The sequence below is a fragment of the Phascolarctos cinereus genome, unplaced genomic scaffold, assembly GCF_003287225.1.
Source record: "Phascolarctos cinereus isolate Bilbo 61053 unplaced genomic scaffold, phaCin_HiC Scaffold_5;HRSCAF=322, whole genome shotgun sequence".
Classification (NCBI taxonomy): domain Eukaryota; kingdom Metazoa; phylum Chordata; class Mammalia; order Diprotodontia; family Phascolarctidae; genus Phascolarctos; species Phascolarctos cinereus.
The window spans coordinates 294,236,858-294,256,411 of NW_027555958.1; the positions used below are offsets into that span (position 1 = coordinate 294,236,858).

General features: G+C 48.5%; 1 protein-coding gene across 9 annotated transcripts; it reads right to left on the reverse strand.

Annotated features, from left to right (window-relative positions):
- Positions 1-1,192: 1,192 nt before the first annotated feature.
- Positions 1,193-19,524, reverse strand: ACBD4 (acyl-CoA binding domain containing 4). 9 transcript variants are annotated; one of them, XM_078155958.1, is made up of 12 exons: positions 19,419-19,524; positions 17,159-17,629; positions 16,814-16,947; positions 16,547-16,713; positions 16,044-16,164; positions 15,857-15,941; positions 15,459-15,579; positions 14,861-14,947; positions 13,413-13,513; positions 13,170-13,254; positions 12,220-12,356; positions 1,193-3,995 (listed from the first exon to the last, which is right to left on the reverse strand). In XM_078155958.1, exons 4-12 carry the CDS (start codon positions 16,632-16,634, stop codon positions 3,945-3,947), a joined length of 876 nt encoding a protein of 291 aa, XP_078012084.1. In that variant the 5' UTR covers positions 16,635-16,713; positions 16,814-16,947; positions 17,159-17,629; positions 19,419-19,524; the 3' UTR covers positions 1,193-3,944. The 9 variants fall into 9 exon arrangements, with proteins under 9 accessions (XP_078012084.1, XP_078012086.1, XP_020853015.1 ...); XM_078155960.1 differs by lacking the exons at positions 1,193-3,995; positions 12,220-12,356 and adding an exon at positions 7,655-7,884; XM_020997356.2 differs by lacking the exons at positions 1,193-3,995; positions 19,419-19,524 and adding an exon at positions 7,676-7,884 and having other exon boundaries at positions 16,547-16,653; positions 17,159-17,520.
- Between the last annotated feature and the right edge of the window lie 30 nt (positions 19,525-19,554).

Genomic DNA, 19,554 nt, shown 5'->3' on the forward strand with positions numbered 1-19,554 from the left:
TCTGGATGAATCTTTCAATGGATCCTAATTTCAAAAGATCATAAATGAAGTGGTGGAAGGAACCTCAGAGATCATCTTGTACAACTCCCTCATTTTACAGAAGAAAAATAAATGAGGCCTCAAGAATGGAAATGCCTTGTCTGAGATCACATATGTAGTGAGAGTCAGAGGTGGAATTTGAACCCCCGGGTGCTCTGATTCCATAATCAATATACTTTCCCTTCAGTTCTCCCAGAAAGTCACAGGCCCACATCCCTTCCCCCGCCAAAAAAAGTTTCTAACAGATGAGGAAATTGGGACACAGATTGTGATTTGTCCAGGGTCATACAGTTAATAGATGTCATTGGTAGGTTTTGTTTTGTTGGGGCTGGGGGAGGTTTGTTTTTTCTATTTCCAAGGCAGCTAATAGGCTCAGTGGCTAGAGCTCTGGGCCTAGAGTAAGGAAGACCTGAGTTCAAATTTGACCTCAGACATTGTATGACTCTAGACAAGTCACTTAGCTGCTATCTGCCTCAGTTTCCTCATCTGTTAAATGGGGATAATAATAATAATACTTACCTCCCAGGATGGTTGTGTGAGGATCAAATGGGCTAATAATTGTAAAGCTCTTAGCACAGTGCCTGGCACACAGGCACTATATCAATGTTAGTTATTATTACCTATTTTTAATGGCTTTAAACTTAGGTTTTCAGACTTCCAAGATGATTGCTCTTTCTACTTAGATCTTCTAACCGCAAGAGTAGGCCTTTTGGAATTATACGCTGTCTCTAAATTAGGATGTGTCAGAAGGGCTGGAGCAGAGGTTCCCAAAATGGGCGATGCCACTCCCAGGAGGGTACTGGAATGATTCGGGGGGCAGTAATAGCCTCAATGCAGTTGGGAGGTGTTGAATAAAAATAAGGGGGAGGCGGAAGAATAAGGAAAGAAGAGAAGATAAATTTGAAAACCATACATTTTGGGGGGCAGCCAGATAGAGTAGCAGTCCTGGAGTCAGGAGGACCTGAGTTCAAAATCCGGCCTCAGACACTTGACAATAGCTGTGTGACCCTAGGCAAGTTATTGGGACAGCTAGATGGTGCAACGGATAGAGCCTCAGACACTTAACACAACTAGCTGTGTGACCCTGGGCAAGTCACTTAACCCCATAGCTTGGCCAAAAAAAAATTAAATTAAAATATTTTTAAAAATCACACATCTTCATCTTGTGTAACAGTTAAAGTCATAGTGATTACATCATTTTTCAACTAAACACACAAAATGCAAGTTATAACTGATCAGTGGTCAAGTCCAACATCAGGTCTTAACAAGCAAGTGTTGGTTAGTGAGTACGTTGAACATCGTAGGGAAGTCCAGCATTCATCAGCAGGAATATGTGTGTGTAATGATACAGTTACATGATGAAATATTGTGTCATGAAAATTTCAATACAGTAAACCCATAGATTTAAATTATTAAATTTAAGATGTGTCATTTTAAAAAATTACATATTTTTGAAACAATACAAGTTTAAAAAAAATGTTAAAGGGTTAAAGAAAATAGATTTCCAGGGGGGCATGGAGTAATTTTCTTTTTTGAAAAGGGGGAAGTATGCCAAATAAGTTTGGGAACCTCTAGCCTGGAGCTTCCCATAGAAAGATACCCATAGAAAACTGGTCATTAAAAAGGGGTCTTTCAGAAATTACTCATATATATGATGGCACAGTGGATAGAGGGCCAGGCCTGGAGTCAGGAAGATTCATCTTCCTGAGTTCAAATATGGCCTCACTTACTAGCTGGGTGACCTGGGCAAGTCACTTTACCCTGTTTGCCTCAGTTTCCTCATCTGTACAATGAGTTGGAGAAGGAAATAGCAAACCACTCCAGCATCTTTGCCAAGAAAACCCCAATATGAGGCCATGAAGAGTCAGACTCGGACTGAACAACAACAAAAATGGTTTAATCAATGGAAATCACATTAATGAAAATGCATTATTATTTGATTTGCTGCTGGGGTGGGACAGCTTTCCATATGATTAATAGCTGAAGCCTCTTGTCTCCTCCTATACTTTATCCATACTCTAGTATGACCTCCTTGAGAGCAGGGAGTATGTTTCTTTTTCTATCTGTATGACCAGGGCTTAGCACATTTAAATGCAGTATTAACAACTTAATAACTGTCTTTCATATGCTGCTCCATATCTCTACAGCCCTTATTCTCTCCCCAAACTCTTAAGAACCGATTTCCAGCTACAGAATTTTCAGCTGTGTTTCTGTGTATGTTGTGGATCATGACATCTTCCCACTGGAATGGGAGGTCCCCAGTGGCAGGGACTTTGTTTCTTCCATTGAACTGGGAACTCCCTGAAGGCAGAGCCCTTACAGGGCTTGATGGAAAAGAGCACTGGATTTTGATATTAGGCAAGGGCTGGTGGGAATCCTTGGCCTGTGTCCCTTATTGTCTGTATGGTCTGGGGTAGGCTGCTTACTCCCTTGAGGGAGCATCTCCATTCAGGCCCTTATTACTCCTCACCTGGACTATTACAACAGCCTGCACTGCATCCTGCACCATCTACAGGCATCCTGACCTATGTTTTTCCACTGGACTCCCATGCCTGGAGGAGAGAGTGAGGCTGCTGACCTTGCACAGCTCTTCCTCACTTAAATCCAATTCACTTGCAAGTCAAGACCCTCCCAGTGTCACTGGTCCCCTTGGAGAACAAAGGACAAACAACAATGACAATAGCCTACTAACTGATCTCCTCCCATCATACCTCCCTTCTCCAATCCATCCTCAACCCCTCCAAAAATGACATTCCTAAAGCACAGGGCATGGTGAGCACTTTGATGCTCAATAACTCTAAAGGTTCTTTATTTAACCCCTAGCATCAACTAGAAACTCCTCTCTTTGGCCCTTAAAGCTCTCTACCATCTGGCCCCTTATCTTTCCTCTCCAGGATCTTGACATTGGGGCCAAATTGGCCTATTTGCCATCTTCACCCGTGACATTTCATCTCCATGTCCCATCTTGGTGTCTTTGCCTAATGCAGGAAGTAATTAAAAGATAATTTCCTTGAGGACAGAAACCTGTTTTGCTTTTCTTTTTATATACAAAGTGTTTGGCAAATAACAGGTGATAAATAAATGCTTGATTTAAACCCGTTCAAACCTGGCTCCAACTGCTTTCCCAGCTTCTGTGTTCATATGAGAACACACTTTTATATTACTCCCTTTCTATTTGTCCGTAGTCAAGCTAAACTTGACTTTTGCTGTTCCTCACACTTGACATTCCATCTCTCTCCTCAATCTCCATGCCTTTGTAAGGGGCTGTTGCCCACGTCTGGAATGCACTCCATCCTCCCGGCTCAGCCAAATTTTCTTCCTATCTTCACTCCAGTCCTCCTACTTCAAGCCTTTCTGAATTCCCCTCAGCTCCTTCTCCCCACCCCCACCCCATTACTTTGGATTTATTTTGTATATATTTATATGTGCTAGAATATACATAATATATGTCTGTATTTACATATACATATTATATATATATATACACACACATATACATTACATTTACATAATACAAAATACAGGTATACATTTACATATACATAATAATACAAAATATATGTTTATATTTATAGTCTTTCTAGTCTATTGAAATAGATTGTAAATTCCTTGAGGGCAAAGAATTTTGTTTTTCCTCTTTTCATTCTCTCTCTGCATTTGCACAATGCCCAACAAATTGTAATCAATAAATATTCATTGATTGCTTCATTTCTGTCACAATAAAATGACAGGTTTGGACTAGACCAACGATTCTTACCCTTTTCCCTATCATGAACTCCTTCCTCAGTTTGGTGAAGCCTATGGACCCATTTGGGACTGTTAGGTGTCGCTGCAATCGATAGAGCCCGGGGCCTGCAGTCAGGAAGACTCCTCTTCTGGAGTTCAAATCTGGCCTCAGACACTTACTATGTGACCCTGGGCAAGTCACTTAATCCTGTTTGCCTCAGTTTCCTCATCTGTAAAATGAACCGGAGAAGAAAATGGCAAACCACTCCAGTATCTTTGCCAAGAAAAACCCAAATGGGGTCACGAAGAGCCAGACATGACTGAAAAAAACGTTAAAACAATGAAATGTACTCATTCTCAGAATAATTTTTTTAAATTTTCAATTTATTTATCAGAATAATTTTTAAATGCATAAAATAATTACATAGGATTACATAAGAAACCAGTTATATTGAAATAGTTACCAAAATATTGTTTAAAAACAAGTTCAGGGACCCCAGGTTAAGAACTGTTGCCCGAAGCAGACCTTTTCTTCCTAAATGCACTAGATGACCTCTAAAGTCCCTTCCAGTTTCAAATCTGTGATTCTATGAACCAGTGGTCATAGTGGTCATCTCCCACATCAGACAAGGCGCTTCCTTTGAACAAGGAATTTCTCTCCCACCAAGCTAGGAGTTCTCTTACAGAAAATGACTTTATCCAAATGGAATCTGGAGGTGAATATCTCATCTTTCTCACCCTCATACCCCAATTCATAAGAAGCTCCTGTAGAACGGTTTTGTTTTGTTTTGTTTTTTAATCAGTAGGAAAGAGAAGAGGTCACTCTAGAGTAGAAAGAATGAAGCATCTGCAGGCAGTTCAGCATCAGGGAGCCTTCATACATTACTGGCAAGAGTCAGCCATCCTAGCCTGCAGCTCTAGGCTTCCCTGAGACTGCCTAGACTTTTCCAACTAGCAGCCTGGGTTCCCATCCCCTAGTTTTTCCCTGTTCTGCCCTTGGCCATCCTTATCACAAAGGCTTTATAGAGTCCACAGCCTATAGCCCTGGGCTTTACCCGAGGTGGGGAAGGGAGCAGCACGGCTTTGGGGAGCTTCCGGAGGATTTGTTTTGTTTTGTTAGGCAATTGGTGTTGTGACTTGCCCAGGATCACATAGCTAGTAAGTGTCAAGTGTTTGGTCTGAGGCTGTATTTGAACTTGGGTCTTCCTGACTTCAGGGCCGGTGCTCTATCCACTGCACCATCTAGCTGCCCCCCCCATCTTCTGAACTTGAGTGGGAGAACCTGGCATCCAGAGGACTGAATATTGAACAAAGATAACAGCTGGCTAAGTGAAAAGTTGATTGACATTATATACAAAGAAGAGGCCACAGCACCTCTGGGTGGAAGAAAATAGGAGAATAAGGGGAAGTCAATTTTTAAAAATTAATGAAAAATTTTTCAAGCTAAAAAGTATTTCCATAGAGGAAGTGGGGGTATGGAGGGATTCTCCTGTCCACTCTAGTTAATACAAGAAAGTGTCTTCCTTTCCTGGATTTTCAAGAGTCACATGAATTAAGGGGCAGGGCGTGGTGGGCTAGAAGCAGAGGGAAAATGAAGAGGGCATTAAAGGAAAATCTCAGAAAATTCCAGGCTTTTGGCTTAAGGCAAAGAGTAAGGAACTGGAAAAGCTGGGGGTGGATCCCAGGAGAGGTGATGAAGGGGAAAGCACTGAGCAGGCCTGGAGGCCGAGCCAAAGCCCTGGGATGGGCAGATGACAGAGTCTTGGTGTGCCAGAGAGGAAAAAGAACCATTTGCAGCCAACACCATACACACACATGCATACTCAGACTCCCATTCTTGCACAGAATCACTCGTCTGCAACAGACACAGGAGGCTCCAGATGTGCACACACAGACAGACACACATAAGGAGGCTAGGACAGACAAACACAGATGCCTATAGCCAGCCTCAGCCTTGGCCCACTCCCCTAGCTGAGTTGTCGGAGGGCTTCCTATAAAGTGGCTTATTAACACAGATAATCCGGAAAGAAGGTCTTAAAGTCCCGTCCCCCCGCCCCACCCCCGAGAAAGGGGTCAGATTCAGGGACTGATAGCCGCACCTTTTGGGGAAAGTTTGTGTGGGTGAAGCTGCATCCCAGCACTCGGGGCTGGGGTAGATCTGGAAGGGGGTGCAGGACTTGGAGGGGGGCGGTCGGAGATTCAGGGGTTCGGAAGGAGAGGATATCTGGAGAGGGACCAAGGGGCAGTGCCTAGAGAAGGGGGCTGGGTGCGAGGATCAGTGCCAGGAGCGGGGATAGGGCGGGGCTGCCAGCTGGATGGAGGAGGGGGTCCAGTCGAGACCCGGGGGCGGCGGCCGTCCTCGGGCTCGCTCCGGCCTCCAGCCACGGCGTGACCGTGACCGTGACGCCACGCGCAGCTGGGACCGCCCCCTCCTCTCCCTTCCCCTAGGCCCCGCCCCGACGCCGCAGGACCATGCCAGTCCGCGGGCCGGGGGAAGGGGTACTGCGCTCAACCCCCCGCGGGAATCCCGGGATGCTCGCCAGAACCTCAGACCCTCCGGGGCCGCGGGGATAGGAGCCGGACGGGGCGGGTCATGCGACGTTGTCCAGATGCAACCTTCGCCCCAGTCCATTTCCCCTCCCCCCACTCGCAGGCGGCTGTTTTCTTCAGATTTGGGCACCACCCCAGGACACTGAGACACGCAGACACCTCCCTTCCCTCCCCCAATTCTTCCGAGGCTCACCGTAGCCCGCAATCTGCCCCTCACCCCCGGGGGGCTCTCGTCTTCATCCCCCTCCACCCCTAGGGAGCCCACCCCATCCCCCTTCTGCAGCAACGACTTCGGAATCTCTGCATAAAACTGCTGGTCAACAAACAGAAGGGAGGGGGCCCCGTCGTGGTTGGGGGTGGGGAGCCAGTGTCCATAGCAGGGAGCCTGGCCCTACTCAGCCCTTCAACCCCAGCCCACTCCCCATGCCTGCGTCACCCCATTCCCCCTTGGGATGGAACCTCTCCAGAGCGGAAAGTTTCATTTATTTTAATACTTAAGGATCTTCTGAGCGGATGAGAACCTGAGTATAATCCAAAGGGTAGAGGGGACATGTGACCAAAAGCAAGTTCGGTGCCTCCCCCACCACTCCCCTCCCTTCCCATCGATATAGATCTCTCTGTCTGTCTGTCTATCTATCTGTCTGTCTATCTGGCCTCTCAACTGCCTCTGGAAAGCAGCCTGAAAAAGCCTCCCCAAACACCCTTCTCGCAGCAAGTCAACTCTTCTCTTCTACCAAACAGCTAGAATAGACGCCCAGGCCACTGCCTCAACTTGCCTGAGCTAAGGTACCTCTGGGAGGGACTGGGATGGGGGTGGGGAATGACAGTCAAGTGACCTGAGGCCGGTGGGGGAGGGAGCTCTGTGGGAAGGTGGGAGGGAGAAACGCAGCGGTAACGATCTGGTGCTGGTGGTGTCCCAGCATCGCTGGTGCATCCTGAATCACCAAGGGGCCCTGGGGCTCCCCCATGCCATCCACAGTCGGGGAAAACGAGTTATTTGCCCTCCTGGAGGGGAAGGGCCGCAGCCCAGAGCAGGGGCCACCAAAAAGGGCTGAACTTATTCCATTCAGCAACCAGCAAATACTGATTGGTCATGGAATTCCAGAATATCACCTAAGAGGCAGTTCCACTGGGTAATTTTACAGGTGAAGAAACTGAGGCCCAAAGGAGGGAAAACGATTTACCTAAGGTCACACAACTACTTAGTGACATAGCTCATAGACTGAAGAATAAGGGTTGGAGAGGACCCTTAGAGATCTAGTCGGACACTCTCATTTGACAGGTGAGGAAAACGAGGCCAGCTGGTGAGGTCCAAGCCCTCCCTGCTTCCCCAGGAAGGCTCAGGTGCAGTGTGGGAGACTGTGGAGGGCTAGGAAACAGGAGGCACCTTCCTCCCCCCTCCCCCCATCATCCCCTCTGGCAGCAGCAGTGTCCCCTAAGGTCCAATCACCTCTTCTGTCTCCGAAACTGTTGGTAGAGCCACTGGACAACGAATGGCCACAGGAGGAGGAGAAGGAGTGTGGGGGTAGAGAGCTCCAAGGCCCAGGGCCCCTGCTGGGATGGGGGATTCTACAGGAGGGAAGGAGAGGATAAAGGTGGGGGGAGAGGCCCACAACCTGAACCCAAGCCTAAACTCCCCTCAGCCCTTGACCCAGGTCAGTCTCCTCAACACTGGCCTCTTCCCAATATCCCAATCAATCAGTCTCCCCTCTAGTCCTCTCCCCTCCCTAAGCCTGCCCCGCCCTCACCCTCCCAGCCTCTCTTAGAGATGATCAAGCCAACAAGGACAGGGCCAGGGAAGGATATACCAACCAGGAAGGCACGCAGTTAAGAGTTAGTTCTTTTACCCAAAATCTTTACCTGCAGCCCCAATCTTGCTATCTTTCATATGGTGATCTTTAAAACTCTACTTTCACATAGATGGCAGTGAGTGTGTGTGTGTGTGTGTGTGTGTAGGAGTTATTGGGCCCAAATTAAGTTTAAGGCTCATTCACTACCCCTACCCCCATTAAGGCCCTCAAACTAAACTCAGGCCTTCACATTCTATTAAAAAAATTTAATACACTCTGAGGTATGAAAGCAAAGGAAGTGAACATTAGATTCAAGGAGAAAGATCCTGTAGCAATGATGAAGGAGGGTCAGTAGAGATTGGGTACTGATGTCTAACCTTATGAGTTCCCAGGGATGGTTCTTATATCAATCGGGGGATAGGTGATGTTCAATAGTGAATGACTCTTTATGATCCCATTTGGGGTTTTCTTGGTAGAGGTATTGGAGTGGTTTGCCATTTCCTTCTCTAGCTCATTTTACAGATAAGGAAACTAAGGTAAACAAGGTTAAGTGACTTGCCCAGGGTCACACAGCTAGTAAGTGTCTGGGGATGGACTTGAACTCAGGTTTTCCGGACTCCAGGCCTGAAGCTCTATCCACTGTGACACCTAACTGCCAACTCGAGGGATAGATAGGGTGAAGTTAATGGTGAAGGGAGAAAGTCCCAGGGCCAAAGGTAGGTCACCTCTGGATTGGTTCCAAGGAAGAAGCAATCGGAGTCCAAAGGACAAATGCCTTTTCCCACCACGCTTCAGCTGAAGCCACTATCTAAACCCAGAATATCCCCTTCCCTCTTCCACACCACCATCCCTTTTAAATCCTATCCATCTGTTAAAGCACAGCTCAAGGGCCACCTTCTCCAGGAAGCCTTCCCTGATCTCCCAATCTGTATCAACCTTGACTTCCTTTACACTCACCTAACAGTGTTGTGCACCTGTAATGTATAATTGTAATCTGTGTATGTGCCATCATCCACTAAAGCCATATTTGATGCTTTGATTGTGAGCTGAAGGGGCCACAGGCTTTTGAAGGCTATGTGGATGGGCTTCTAGTGCATTAAAGAGCCTGCTTGCCCACTGCTTAAACCAGCCTGGCTAAATTCAGAGACGCTCATCCTCCTTATGAGGTCGAACACCAATTACTGAACTATGACCTATGAGTCCATAATAAGATTTAAAGACTATTTAGTAAATTTCAGACTAAGGGCACTTAACCTGGACTCCAGAAACTTGATTAGTTGATATTAAAAATATTTCGATCATGATTTTAGTATAATTGGTTTCTTTGTAATCTTAGGTATTTGATTTTGTACATTTAAAAACATCCTTCTGAGAAGGGGTCAATAGGCTTCACCGTAATGCCAAAAAAAAAAAGTTAAGAACCCTTGTTTTAGAGGGATCAAAATTTGCATCATCTGAAGAACACAAACCCTTCCAGTATGGAAGACGTTGTAAGCATGCCACATTCTCCTACAAGACTGCAGAGATAGAAGACTTACCCAAAATCACACAGCTAATGAGTGGCATAGCAACAGACTGAAGAATATAGGCTCCATGAGGGTAAGAATGCTACTTTCCAGTATATTTGCATCAAGGTTATGCAATCATTGGGCACTTAAGAAAAAATGTTCCTTGACTTGAACATAACTGAGATACCAGCTAGTGAGACTGGAAAAATAGATTCACTGGGTCAGGATGGAGGCCTGGATCAGATAAAGGGCTGCCCTGCCCCCCCACCTCCACACTGCTATGAGGGTAGCTTATACATCTTTTCTCCAAACACCCTCGGGCCCAGCCCCCACATCTTTGGGAGGGTTTCAATCTAATGGGAACGAGAAAAGATGAGGACAGGCTTTAGAAAGCCGTGTCAAGTATTCCCAGGTCCTTCCCCGAGTCCCCAGTTGCTGAAGGTCAAAGTGTGATAACTATCCTCGCCTAGCTGGGAAGTCACAGCGGTCTAGTGATTGCTTAGTAAGTCTGATGCTTCTGGACCCCAAAGATATTGGAGTGGTTTGTTTGCCATTTCCTTCTCTAGTGGATTAAAACAGTTAACTTGCCCAAGGCCAGGGAGCTAGTGAGTGTCTGAGGCCAGATTTGAACTAAGGTCTTCTTGACTCCAGGCTCTTGATCGACCCACTGGGCAACCTGGCTGTCTCCCATCTCACCCAAGTTCTAAAATGGAAACCTTTGGCAGGGAAAGGGGTGGCAGGAGGGGTAGGGGAGGCAAAGAATAAGAACTCGAGGACTTTCTACATGCAAAACATGTCATCAACCATAAGAAGCCAGAAGAGAGGGAAGGGAGGCCCCCAAGAGTCCCTGCCACTCCCTAGATTTGGCCATCTCCCACTTGAGGGCTTTCCAAGGCCAGATTTGGCTAGATCAGGAGATCAGACCTACTTACAGGCAAACTTTTCCTCTGTAGTCAGAAGACCTCAGGACTTCAGAGACAGAGACAGAGAGAGAAAGAGAGAGAGAGAGAGAGTGTGTGTGTGTGTGTGTGTGTGTGTGTGTGTGTCTGTGTGTGTGTGTGTGCACGCTACTGCATCTGTGTATATATATCTATATATAGGACAGCTAGGTGGTGTAGTGGATAGAGCTCCGGCCCTGGAGTCAGTTCAAATCCAGCCTCACACAGCTACTAGCTGTGTTACCCTAGGCAAGTCACTTAACCCTATCTGCCTCAGTTTCCTCATCTATAAAATGAGTTGGAGAAGGAAATAGCAAATCACAAGCTGTGTGACCCTAGGCAAGTCACTTAATCTGGTTTCCCTCAGTTTCCTCATCTGTAAAATGAGCTAGAGAAGAAAATGGCAAACCACTCCTTGCCAATGGCAAACCAATCTTTGCCAAGAGACCCCTAAAAGGGGTCACAAAGAGTTGGACACAACTGAAACAAGTGAACAACATATGTCCACATATATGCCTCTAGAGATCCGTCTGTGTGTGACTGTAATGAAGAAGGAATAACTGTCAGGACTGCTACAGATGGGGGGGTGAGAGCAGGCACAGGTGAGAGCTCTCACGGCTGTTCAGTGTTAGGGGGCACTGGCTGCCATCTCTTACCCCTCCCTCACATGTAAGTATGAGCAGCCTGGATAGAACAGGAGGGTTAGGGGGTGTCAGCCCCGCTGCCCCCAGGGACAGTTCAGCCGAGGCAGCTAGAAATCGGGAAGGGCCTAGTATTGCCAGCATTCCTCCTACTCCCCCTTTCTGTTCCAGGAGCCAGTCTCACTTTCTGGATTGAGGAAGCACAAAGAGAAGGGCTGCCTTGGGGGGAGAAGATCCTACACACTCGTTGCCTGGATGCTGAATTACAATACTGGGAGCAAGATCCTTGAGGAGAGGAGCCTGGGGCCCCGAAGGCACTGGAGAGGCCAAGCCAGGACAGGAACCCAGATGTAATTCAGAGGCAGCTGCGTGGCACAGCTGATAATGCTGCAGTCAGCTGAATACCACCTCAGGTACTTAATAAGCTAGGTGACCTCTCAGCCTCAGTTTCCTCATCTGTAAAATGGGGATAATAATAGCATCTCTCTCTCAAGGTTGGTGTGAGGATCAAATGAGATAACATATATAAAGCACTTTGCAAACCTCAATGGTCTATATGAATGCTAGTTGCCGCTGCTACTACCATGACTGCTACTACTATTATCCTAGAAAAAGGTTTCTTGGTTTCTAAGGGGACTATTGCTACTACTACTGCTACTACTACAGCTGGTATTGCTACTGCTGCTACTATTACTACTACTACCACTATTATTATCCTGGGAAAAGGTTTCTTGGTTTCTAAGGGGACTACTATTACTACCACCACCACCACCACCACTATTATTATTATCCTGGGAAAAGGCTTCTTGGTTTCCAATGGGATTACTATTACTACCACTACCACTACCACCACCACTATTATTATTATCCATGGAAAAAGGTTTCTTGGTTTCTAAGGGTGGGAAGGATAACAGAGGGCCACAGATGGGTAAGCTGAGGGAAAAGGGCAGATCTGGCTCAAATCCCAGTCTCTCACTGGCCCCTTTCTTCCTTCTGATTGGTGGCTGTTGCAGGAAGGGGGGCTCACCTGTGTAGGGCGGGGCAGGCTCTCCAGACACCTCAGCCTCCCCTGGACATCCTGCATGCTCTCTTGCAGGGCTTGAACTGTACTGGCCAGCCAGGCTTCAAACTCCTGGGGACCCGGGGGAGCCCTTCCTACCATCTCTGCACAAAAAAGATAAAAAGAGGGGCTGTCCTCATTCTGTGGCATCCCCCTGGACCTGCCCAGGTTCAGATGCCTGGTAGGGTAGGTGAAGGGCAGGAGTAAACCAAACCTCCAAGTACTCAACTGTCCCTTGCATTTCTATAGGATTTTTGCCTGGGGCATCGAGGTGGCACAGTGGATAAAGCACCGGCCCTGAAGTCAGGAGGACCTGAGTTCAAATCTGGCCTCAGACCAAACACTTGACACTTACTAGCTGTGTGACCCTGGACAAGTCACTTAACCCCCATTGCCTAAAAAAAAAAAATGTATTTTCTCAAAGCCTTCCTAGCACATCTATGAAGCCTGAGCTATTTTCACACCAGTCCTGGAAGGACAGGGATTATTCTCCTTAATTTGCCCAGAAGGTTGAAGTCGACTAGATGAGACTGGAACAGAGGGCTAAGAAGTCCTGAAGGGAGGGGGTGGCTCTGCCTCCTTCACTGCTGTCCGTAGAGGGGCACAGGCAGAGGAGGGAGAGGCAGGGACTTTGCCCAGCCCCACCCCCTACCCCTTTCCCCAGTAGCTTGAGGTTCTGAGAGCCAAGGGCATCTGCCTGTGTGGCAGCCCTGGGCAGAAGGCTTAACTTCCCAGTGCCCTCCCCAACCCCTCTCTAAATTAAAATACTAACCCTGGACTTTCATCCCAGCAGTGTCCCAAAGGGGAGGGTGGGGATGGAAGAGCCAGAGGTGAGGGCAGGTGCTAGGGACAGAGGAGAGAAAGAAGATCCCAGAGGAAAGGAAGGTAGGGGGAGGGCAGGGCAGGGTTCGAGTCACCTCTCTCTCTTGGAAGCAAGTGGTCACTACTGACATCAGTCTCTCCTTCATGCGCCAACTTCAGCTCTTCCTGAAGCCACTCATCCTGGAGGGAGAAATCCCAGGGCAGGAGAAACTCAGACTCCATCACCTTCCTGATTCTCCCCCCAAGCTCGATCCCCTGGGTCTTGAAGGCTTGGGTGGGAGAGGCAAGGCAGGAGTAGCCTTGAGAATGGGGTGGCAAGGATAGAAGAAACATCTCACCTGCTCAGGCTCTAGCTGTTCCAAGGAATCACAGAAAACCTCAGAATCCAGGTCCATGGAGGCTCTCCCATGGACACTGGGCACCCTGGGTAGCTGTGCTTCTGTGAGAGGAGCAAAAAGAAAAGGGGTGAGGGAAGGGAGAGGGCTGCTGGCTTCCCAAGGCCCAGGTAGAGGCAGCAGCTAGTGCTCTCTATGGTCAGGGGGAGGGGAGAAGGGAGGGGGAGAGAGAGAGAGAGAGAGAGAGAGAGTAAAAGAAAAGGAAAAGAGAGAGAACAAGAGAGAGGAAAAAAGGAAGGAATGAAGGGAAGAAGGGAAGAACAGACCCAAGGAATCAAGGACACAGGTCAAGTGAATAAGGCCTTGGGAATAAGAACCTCAGAGCCATCCTATTCCTTGACCTCTGGCTGATACATCCTCCTTTCTAAGCTCGGTGCTCTAGAACCCAGGGGTTCCACGGGGCATGAAATATGAGTATACCCATTCTCAGGTTTTATCTTCTCCTTCTAACACTTCTTCGTGGGGTGTGGGGAGGTCAGGGGGGTTGGTCCTTCATCATTTTATTATCTGCCCCAGCTGACTCCTCCCCAGTCCGCTTTTTTTTGGTGTGCTTTTTGGTGAGGTAATCAGGGTTAAGTGACTTGCCCAGGGTCACACAGCTAGTAAGTGTCAAGTGTCTGAGGCTGGATTTGAACTCAGGTCCTCCTGACTCCAAGGGCGAAGCGCTATTTACTGCACCACCTAGCTTCCCCCTAGTCCATTTCTTAACCTCAATTCTATGAACTTTAAAAACAATTGATAACTATATTTTAATATAATTGGTTTCCTTTGTAATCTTATGTCTCCTGTTTTATGCATTTAAAAAGCCAATTCTCCTGAGAAGGAGTCCAAAGGCTTCACCAGACAGCCAGAGGGGTCCATGACACAAAGAAGGTTAAGAACCCAATACAGGGAACAGGATATGTGCTCCCCCCTAGTCTGCATTGTAACCAAACTTGCTTGCTTGTTGCTTTCAGGGGGAAAAAACACACCCATGTATTTCCACATATATACACACTCACATGTGTATATATATATATATATATATATATAATTTCCATTTCCCACCTCCATGACATTGCATGGTAAGCATAGACTATACCTCATGCTTGGAATGTTCTCCTTCTTGGTCCTACCTCTTGGACCCTCCTCTCCCCTCCCCCCCAGCTCCCTTAAAGGCTTAGATCGAGTCTCACCACATACAAGTGGCCTGTCCTGACTCCCCCAGTTGACAGTGTCTCCTCAAAATGATTTTCTATTTAGCTGTGTGTGTATGTGGTTGTTTTTTCTCTCTGGTAGACTGTAATTTCCTGAAGGCCAGGATTATTTCATTTTCCTCTCTTGTATCCTCAGTCTTGGCACACAGTATACTCAACGTTGTTGAATGAAGTCAAATCTAGGTAGATAATGACCTGATGTCTGGCAGGCTGGTTCCTCAGGAGGTGGTAGGGGCTCAAGGACGGTTCTCATGTCTCCATTTGGCATCTTCTCCTTCTGAGCTGCAAGGGGAAGGAGGTGGGACAGATCGACACATTCCACCCAAGTCAGCCCCCCAGATTCCCCTTCTCCCCGCCCCCAAATACAAACATATCTATTTATTTCCAGGCAAGAAACAACAGCAGTAAAAACCTGCACCAATCCCACATCCTCCCCCTACCACCCTCATAAACAACCATGGCACTGATTTTAGGGCTTCCTTTCATGTGGAATTGGAAAGACCATGGGTTTTGAAGTTGGAGAACCTGAGTTCAAATCCACTTTCCTATTTCTAATCTATGTGATCCTGAGTGAGTTACCTCACCTCATTGGGCCATGGTTTCCTAGTCTGTAGAAATAGGGGTATTGACAAGATGATCTCCCATAACCCTCTAGGGATCCCACAGTTCCTTCTTCCATGGCTGGGTAAACCCCTTCTCTCAGCCCCATGATGATAAGCTGAGCAGTTCAGAACCTTGGCCTGACTCTGAGTCTTCTCCATCCAGTGCTGGCCCTTTTGAGGGGGAGTCTGACCTGTGAGTTTCTTCAAGAAGGTCTCTGGGGGCTGAGGCATGTCAGGGATCATCTCGTACAAGGGTACAAAGTAGTCAAACATGCCATCGTCCACCTCTCCCAAGGGAACCGTGTCTATCACCTTATGGGAAGAGGAAAAAAGATGGTGGGTAACCCGACAGTAAATGTTGCCACCCCTGTCACCACCCAACTGTGTCCACTGAAGGCTCAGCCCTGGCTTAAGAACCACTGGGGAAGGAGTCAAGGGAGGCAGAGGCTGGCCTGCTGGCTTGGTTCACTATGAGAGAATTGGAGTGGAAACAGCATTGGTTAATAGGAGGGAAGATAAGGGTCACTGAGAGCAAGCACCAGAGTCCAAATGACTCTACACTTGGGAGGAAGCACGAGGAAGACTTTACCTTCTGGGCCACCACCTTCATCTCTGCAATATAAGCCGCCATTGCCTCCTCCTGGCTCATCCTGCCCAGACTGTGCCAGGCATCCCTGGAGGGCAGAGTTCTGGTCACCAAAGAGGCCTCCATGAAGGGACACTGCCCCAAGAGGACAGTACCATGGAGCTGGGGCAGGGGGAGGAGGGTGCATTACCATTTATAACGTCCAATAGGGTCCCAGAAGCCAGGCCTGGGCACATGACAGGGTCCCTGGGTAGCCTGCTTGTAGTAGCTGTAGAAACGCAACATCTCCTCATAGGATGGGCGATAAGAACCTGAGTGGTTGGGGTGGTGAGCAATAAGAAAGCCAAGAACCATCAGATCCCCAGCTTCAGGGGGAAGAGGCTGGGGGAACTTTGGAGTGTTCAGAGAAACAGAGCTTTGCTGATGCTGCCTAAGGACATGCTCCCTGGGGTGAGGAGAGGGCTAAAGCTGAGTGCTGTGGTGGGAGGAGGCTTACCTAGTGAAATATCAGGTAAGTCAAGGTGTCCAGGGCCAGAAACTTCTCCTCTACTGGAAACTTGTGAAGACTCCAGGGAATGACTGGGGGAAAGGGGGGACCTCCAAACTACAGCTTGGAATCAGCGAGGATAGGGAACACGGGAGGTAAAGGGCAAGGGGGGTGGGGTGGGATGGGGAGACTGTCACTGGCCTCACCATTCTTGGGTAAACTCTGGATGACAGTAACTGCTGCGTGGAATTGCTTCTGGCAGTCTGGCTCTGAACCCTGCCTTTCTGTCCCCATCCTGAGCTAACTGTAGCCACTGGAAATGAAGAGGAGCTTGGGTGGGTGGTGGTGAAGATTACCGTCTCTGGAAGACTTCCTATAATGACAAACTTGTGAGAGTGCTCATCTTAGACAGGGACTGCAGCACCGGGGCCACTTTTCCCCCAACTCTAGCCTCCCATACTCCATAGCCCCACCTTTCCGATGAGAAAACTGAGGTCTTCCTTTATAGGGATTCACTGAGAATCCAGAGCGGAGACTCGAGTCTTTCCCAAAGTTGGACGGGTTCTCCCCAGGGCAGGTGGGTCCCAGGATCGGTTTGGAGCTGGTCCTGAGCCCCGGAGAGTCAAGTGAGCAGAAAGGACGGCTTGTGCCCCCAGTATCTTCCCCCTCTCCAGATATGCCCTTAGCTGTTAAGCTCCCCTTCCCCAGATGTGTCCCTAACCACCGCGCACAACTCCCAGGGACGCAGCCCTCCAGCATGCAGCCCTCCACCCCCGGGTCCCCCCATGCCGGGGGTCCCAGCGCCTCCTGGCACTCACCCCGGCTGCCCCTCCTCGGCTCGCCGGGCTCGGACGGGGGGGGGGGGGAAGTGGCCCCTCTCCCTAGTGCCCAAGGTTTCCGACTGACCTCCCGGCGCAGTTGGAGAGGTTCAGGGCGTAAGGAAGAACGGGCAGAAGCCTCAGCCAATAAGCAAGTCCGTTTCACTCTCGCCTTCCGCTTTTCGTCCACTAGGCGTGGGTCTTTCAACTTTATGCAAATCACCGTGCTGCTGATTCCCAATCTGGCGGTAGCATTACAGCTCTCCCCGCCGCCCCTCCGCTAAGACTGAGGAAGGCGGTCAGCGCCCTCTGGTGGAACAGAGAGGCGCCTGACGCGAAACCTGTGCGTCCTCTTGCGGGAGAAGGGGACCACAGCCACCTGGGCCCGGGAATCGACGTGTCAACTTGCTGGGCGTTAGTCAATCAAAAGCTGGGTTCTCTGGTTGAATTGAGTTGGATTTCCGAGGGACACTGAAGAAGAGAGACACGAGGAGACATCACACATGCGAGGCAGTGGCGGAAATTTGAGGAGAATAGGGGGGATGACAAAAAGGAGGATGTATACGTCAGGGGTGGGGTAATTGCGGACTGTCAGGAGTGCGTTGCATGCCCCAAAGTAGCAATAGGTGGCGCTGTGCTCACGGATTTCTAACCCTGACCCCTAGGCACACGGCCACAGACACCCAAACGTACTGTCCCGGTACCCGTGCACATCTACACCTCTACTCTCTTGGGAAGAACTTAGATGCTGCGTGCATCGGTGACGCATAAAGCAGTCACGCATATACGCACCCCAGCTCATCACTGCATTCGTCACTGAATATCACGTACACAAACTCCCACAGGGACACCTCGAGGGAGAGGGAGGTGAGAACCTGGGCCCTAGGGAAGCTTGGCTGACGTTCTGGGAGCAGGAACCGCAATCCAGGGCTCCAATCTCCAAAGCAGGAAATTGGAATCCGAGCAGGCACTGTTTTCACTTTTTTGTATTTGTATTCTCAGCTCTTTGCATACGGTAAGTGCTTAATAAATTCATTTAAAAAATCGATTCTTTTATTCATTCATTCGTGCTAAGGTTGCCAAGGCCTGCTGATTTTACCTTGGTAACATCTCTTTGCATCCACCCCCTTCTCTCCTCTGACACTGCCACTGTCTTGGTGCAGGCCCTTATCTCCTCATGCAATCACCTGCTGGTTGGTCTCCCTACCCTAAACCTCTCCTCACTTGGGTCTATCCTCCACTCAGCTGTCATAGCGGTCTTTCTAAAGTGCAGGTCTGACCATGTCACTTCCCTAATTAATAAACTCCAATGGCTATCACACCTTCAAGATCAAATATAGAATCTGCTTAGCATTCAAAACCCTTTATAACCAGCCCACTCTCTCACCTTTCCAGTTTTATACCTTGTACCCCTTTCTCCTCCTCCTTGTCCCCACCCCCAACAATCCAGTGACAGTAACTTCCTTGCTCTTTCTCGAACAACACTCCATCTCCCGAAATGGGGTATTTTTTTTTTTTGGCCAGGCAGTTGGGGTTAAGTGACTTGCCCAGAGTCACACAGCTAGTATCAAATGATCAAGTGTCTGAGGCTGGATTTGAACTCAGGTCTTCCTGACTCCAGAGCCAGTGCTCTATCCACTGCGCCACCTAGCTGCCCTCTAAATGGGGTATTTTCATTGTCTGTCCACCATGCCTGGAACGCTCTCAGTCCTCTTCTCCACCTCCTGGTTTCCTTGACTTCCTTAAAGTCCTAGCCAAAATCCTACATTCTACAGGAAACTTTCCCCAAACCTCCTTAATTCTAGTGCTTTCTCTCTATTGATTATTTCCAATTTATCCTGCACATAGCTTGTTTGCATGTTTGTCTCCCCATTGGTCTCTGAGCAAAGACTGTCTTTTGCTTTTCTTTTTATCCCCAGCACTTAGCATTGTGCCTGGCACAAAGTAGGCGCTAAATGAATGTCTATCGATTGATTGACAAAGTCCCTTCCACCTCAACTCCAGTGAACGAATTCTTTCCTCCTTCCTGTGTACGGGTATTTATCTGATAACAGAGGAGGCATCCTCTGGCGTCATGAGGGTTAATCCAATGACATCACGAAGCTGAAGTAGTGGAGGGGGAGATTCCTCTCTCCTCCCTCCTTTCTGCATCCTTCTTTGCCCTCCTCTTTCTCCACCTTCCCCAGTTCTCTGACACCCCGAGTCCCCAGTTCGGTCATCGCAGGTCTAATCCAGTCTCCGAGTTGGAAGAGTTCCATACCTTTGACCAGGTGGCTTTTGCCCATCTTTATTTCCCTGACACCACACCCGACTGCCCGAGTTTGAGAGAGGAGGAGGAGCTTAGTGCACAAGGGAGAAGAGGAGGCCGGAATCCAGAGTCTTCAAGGGGCCCGGGA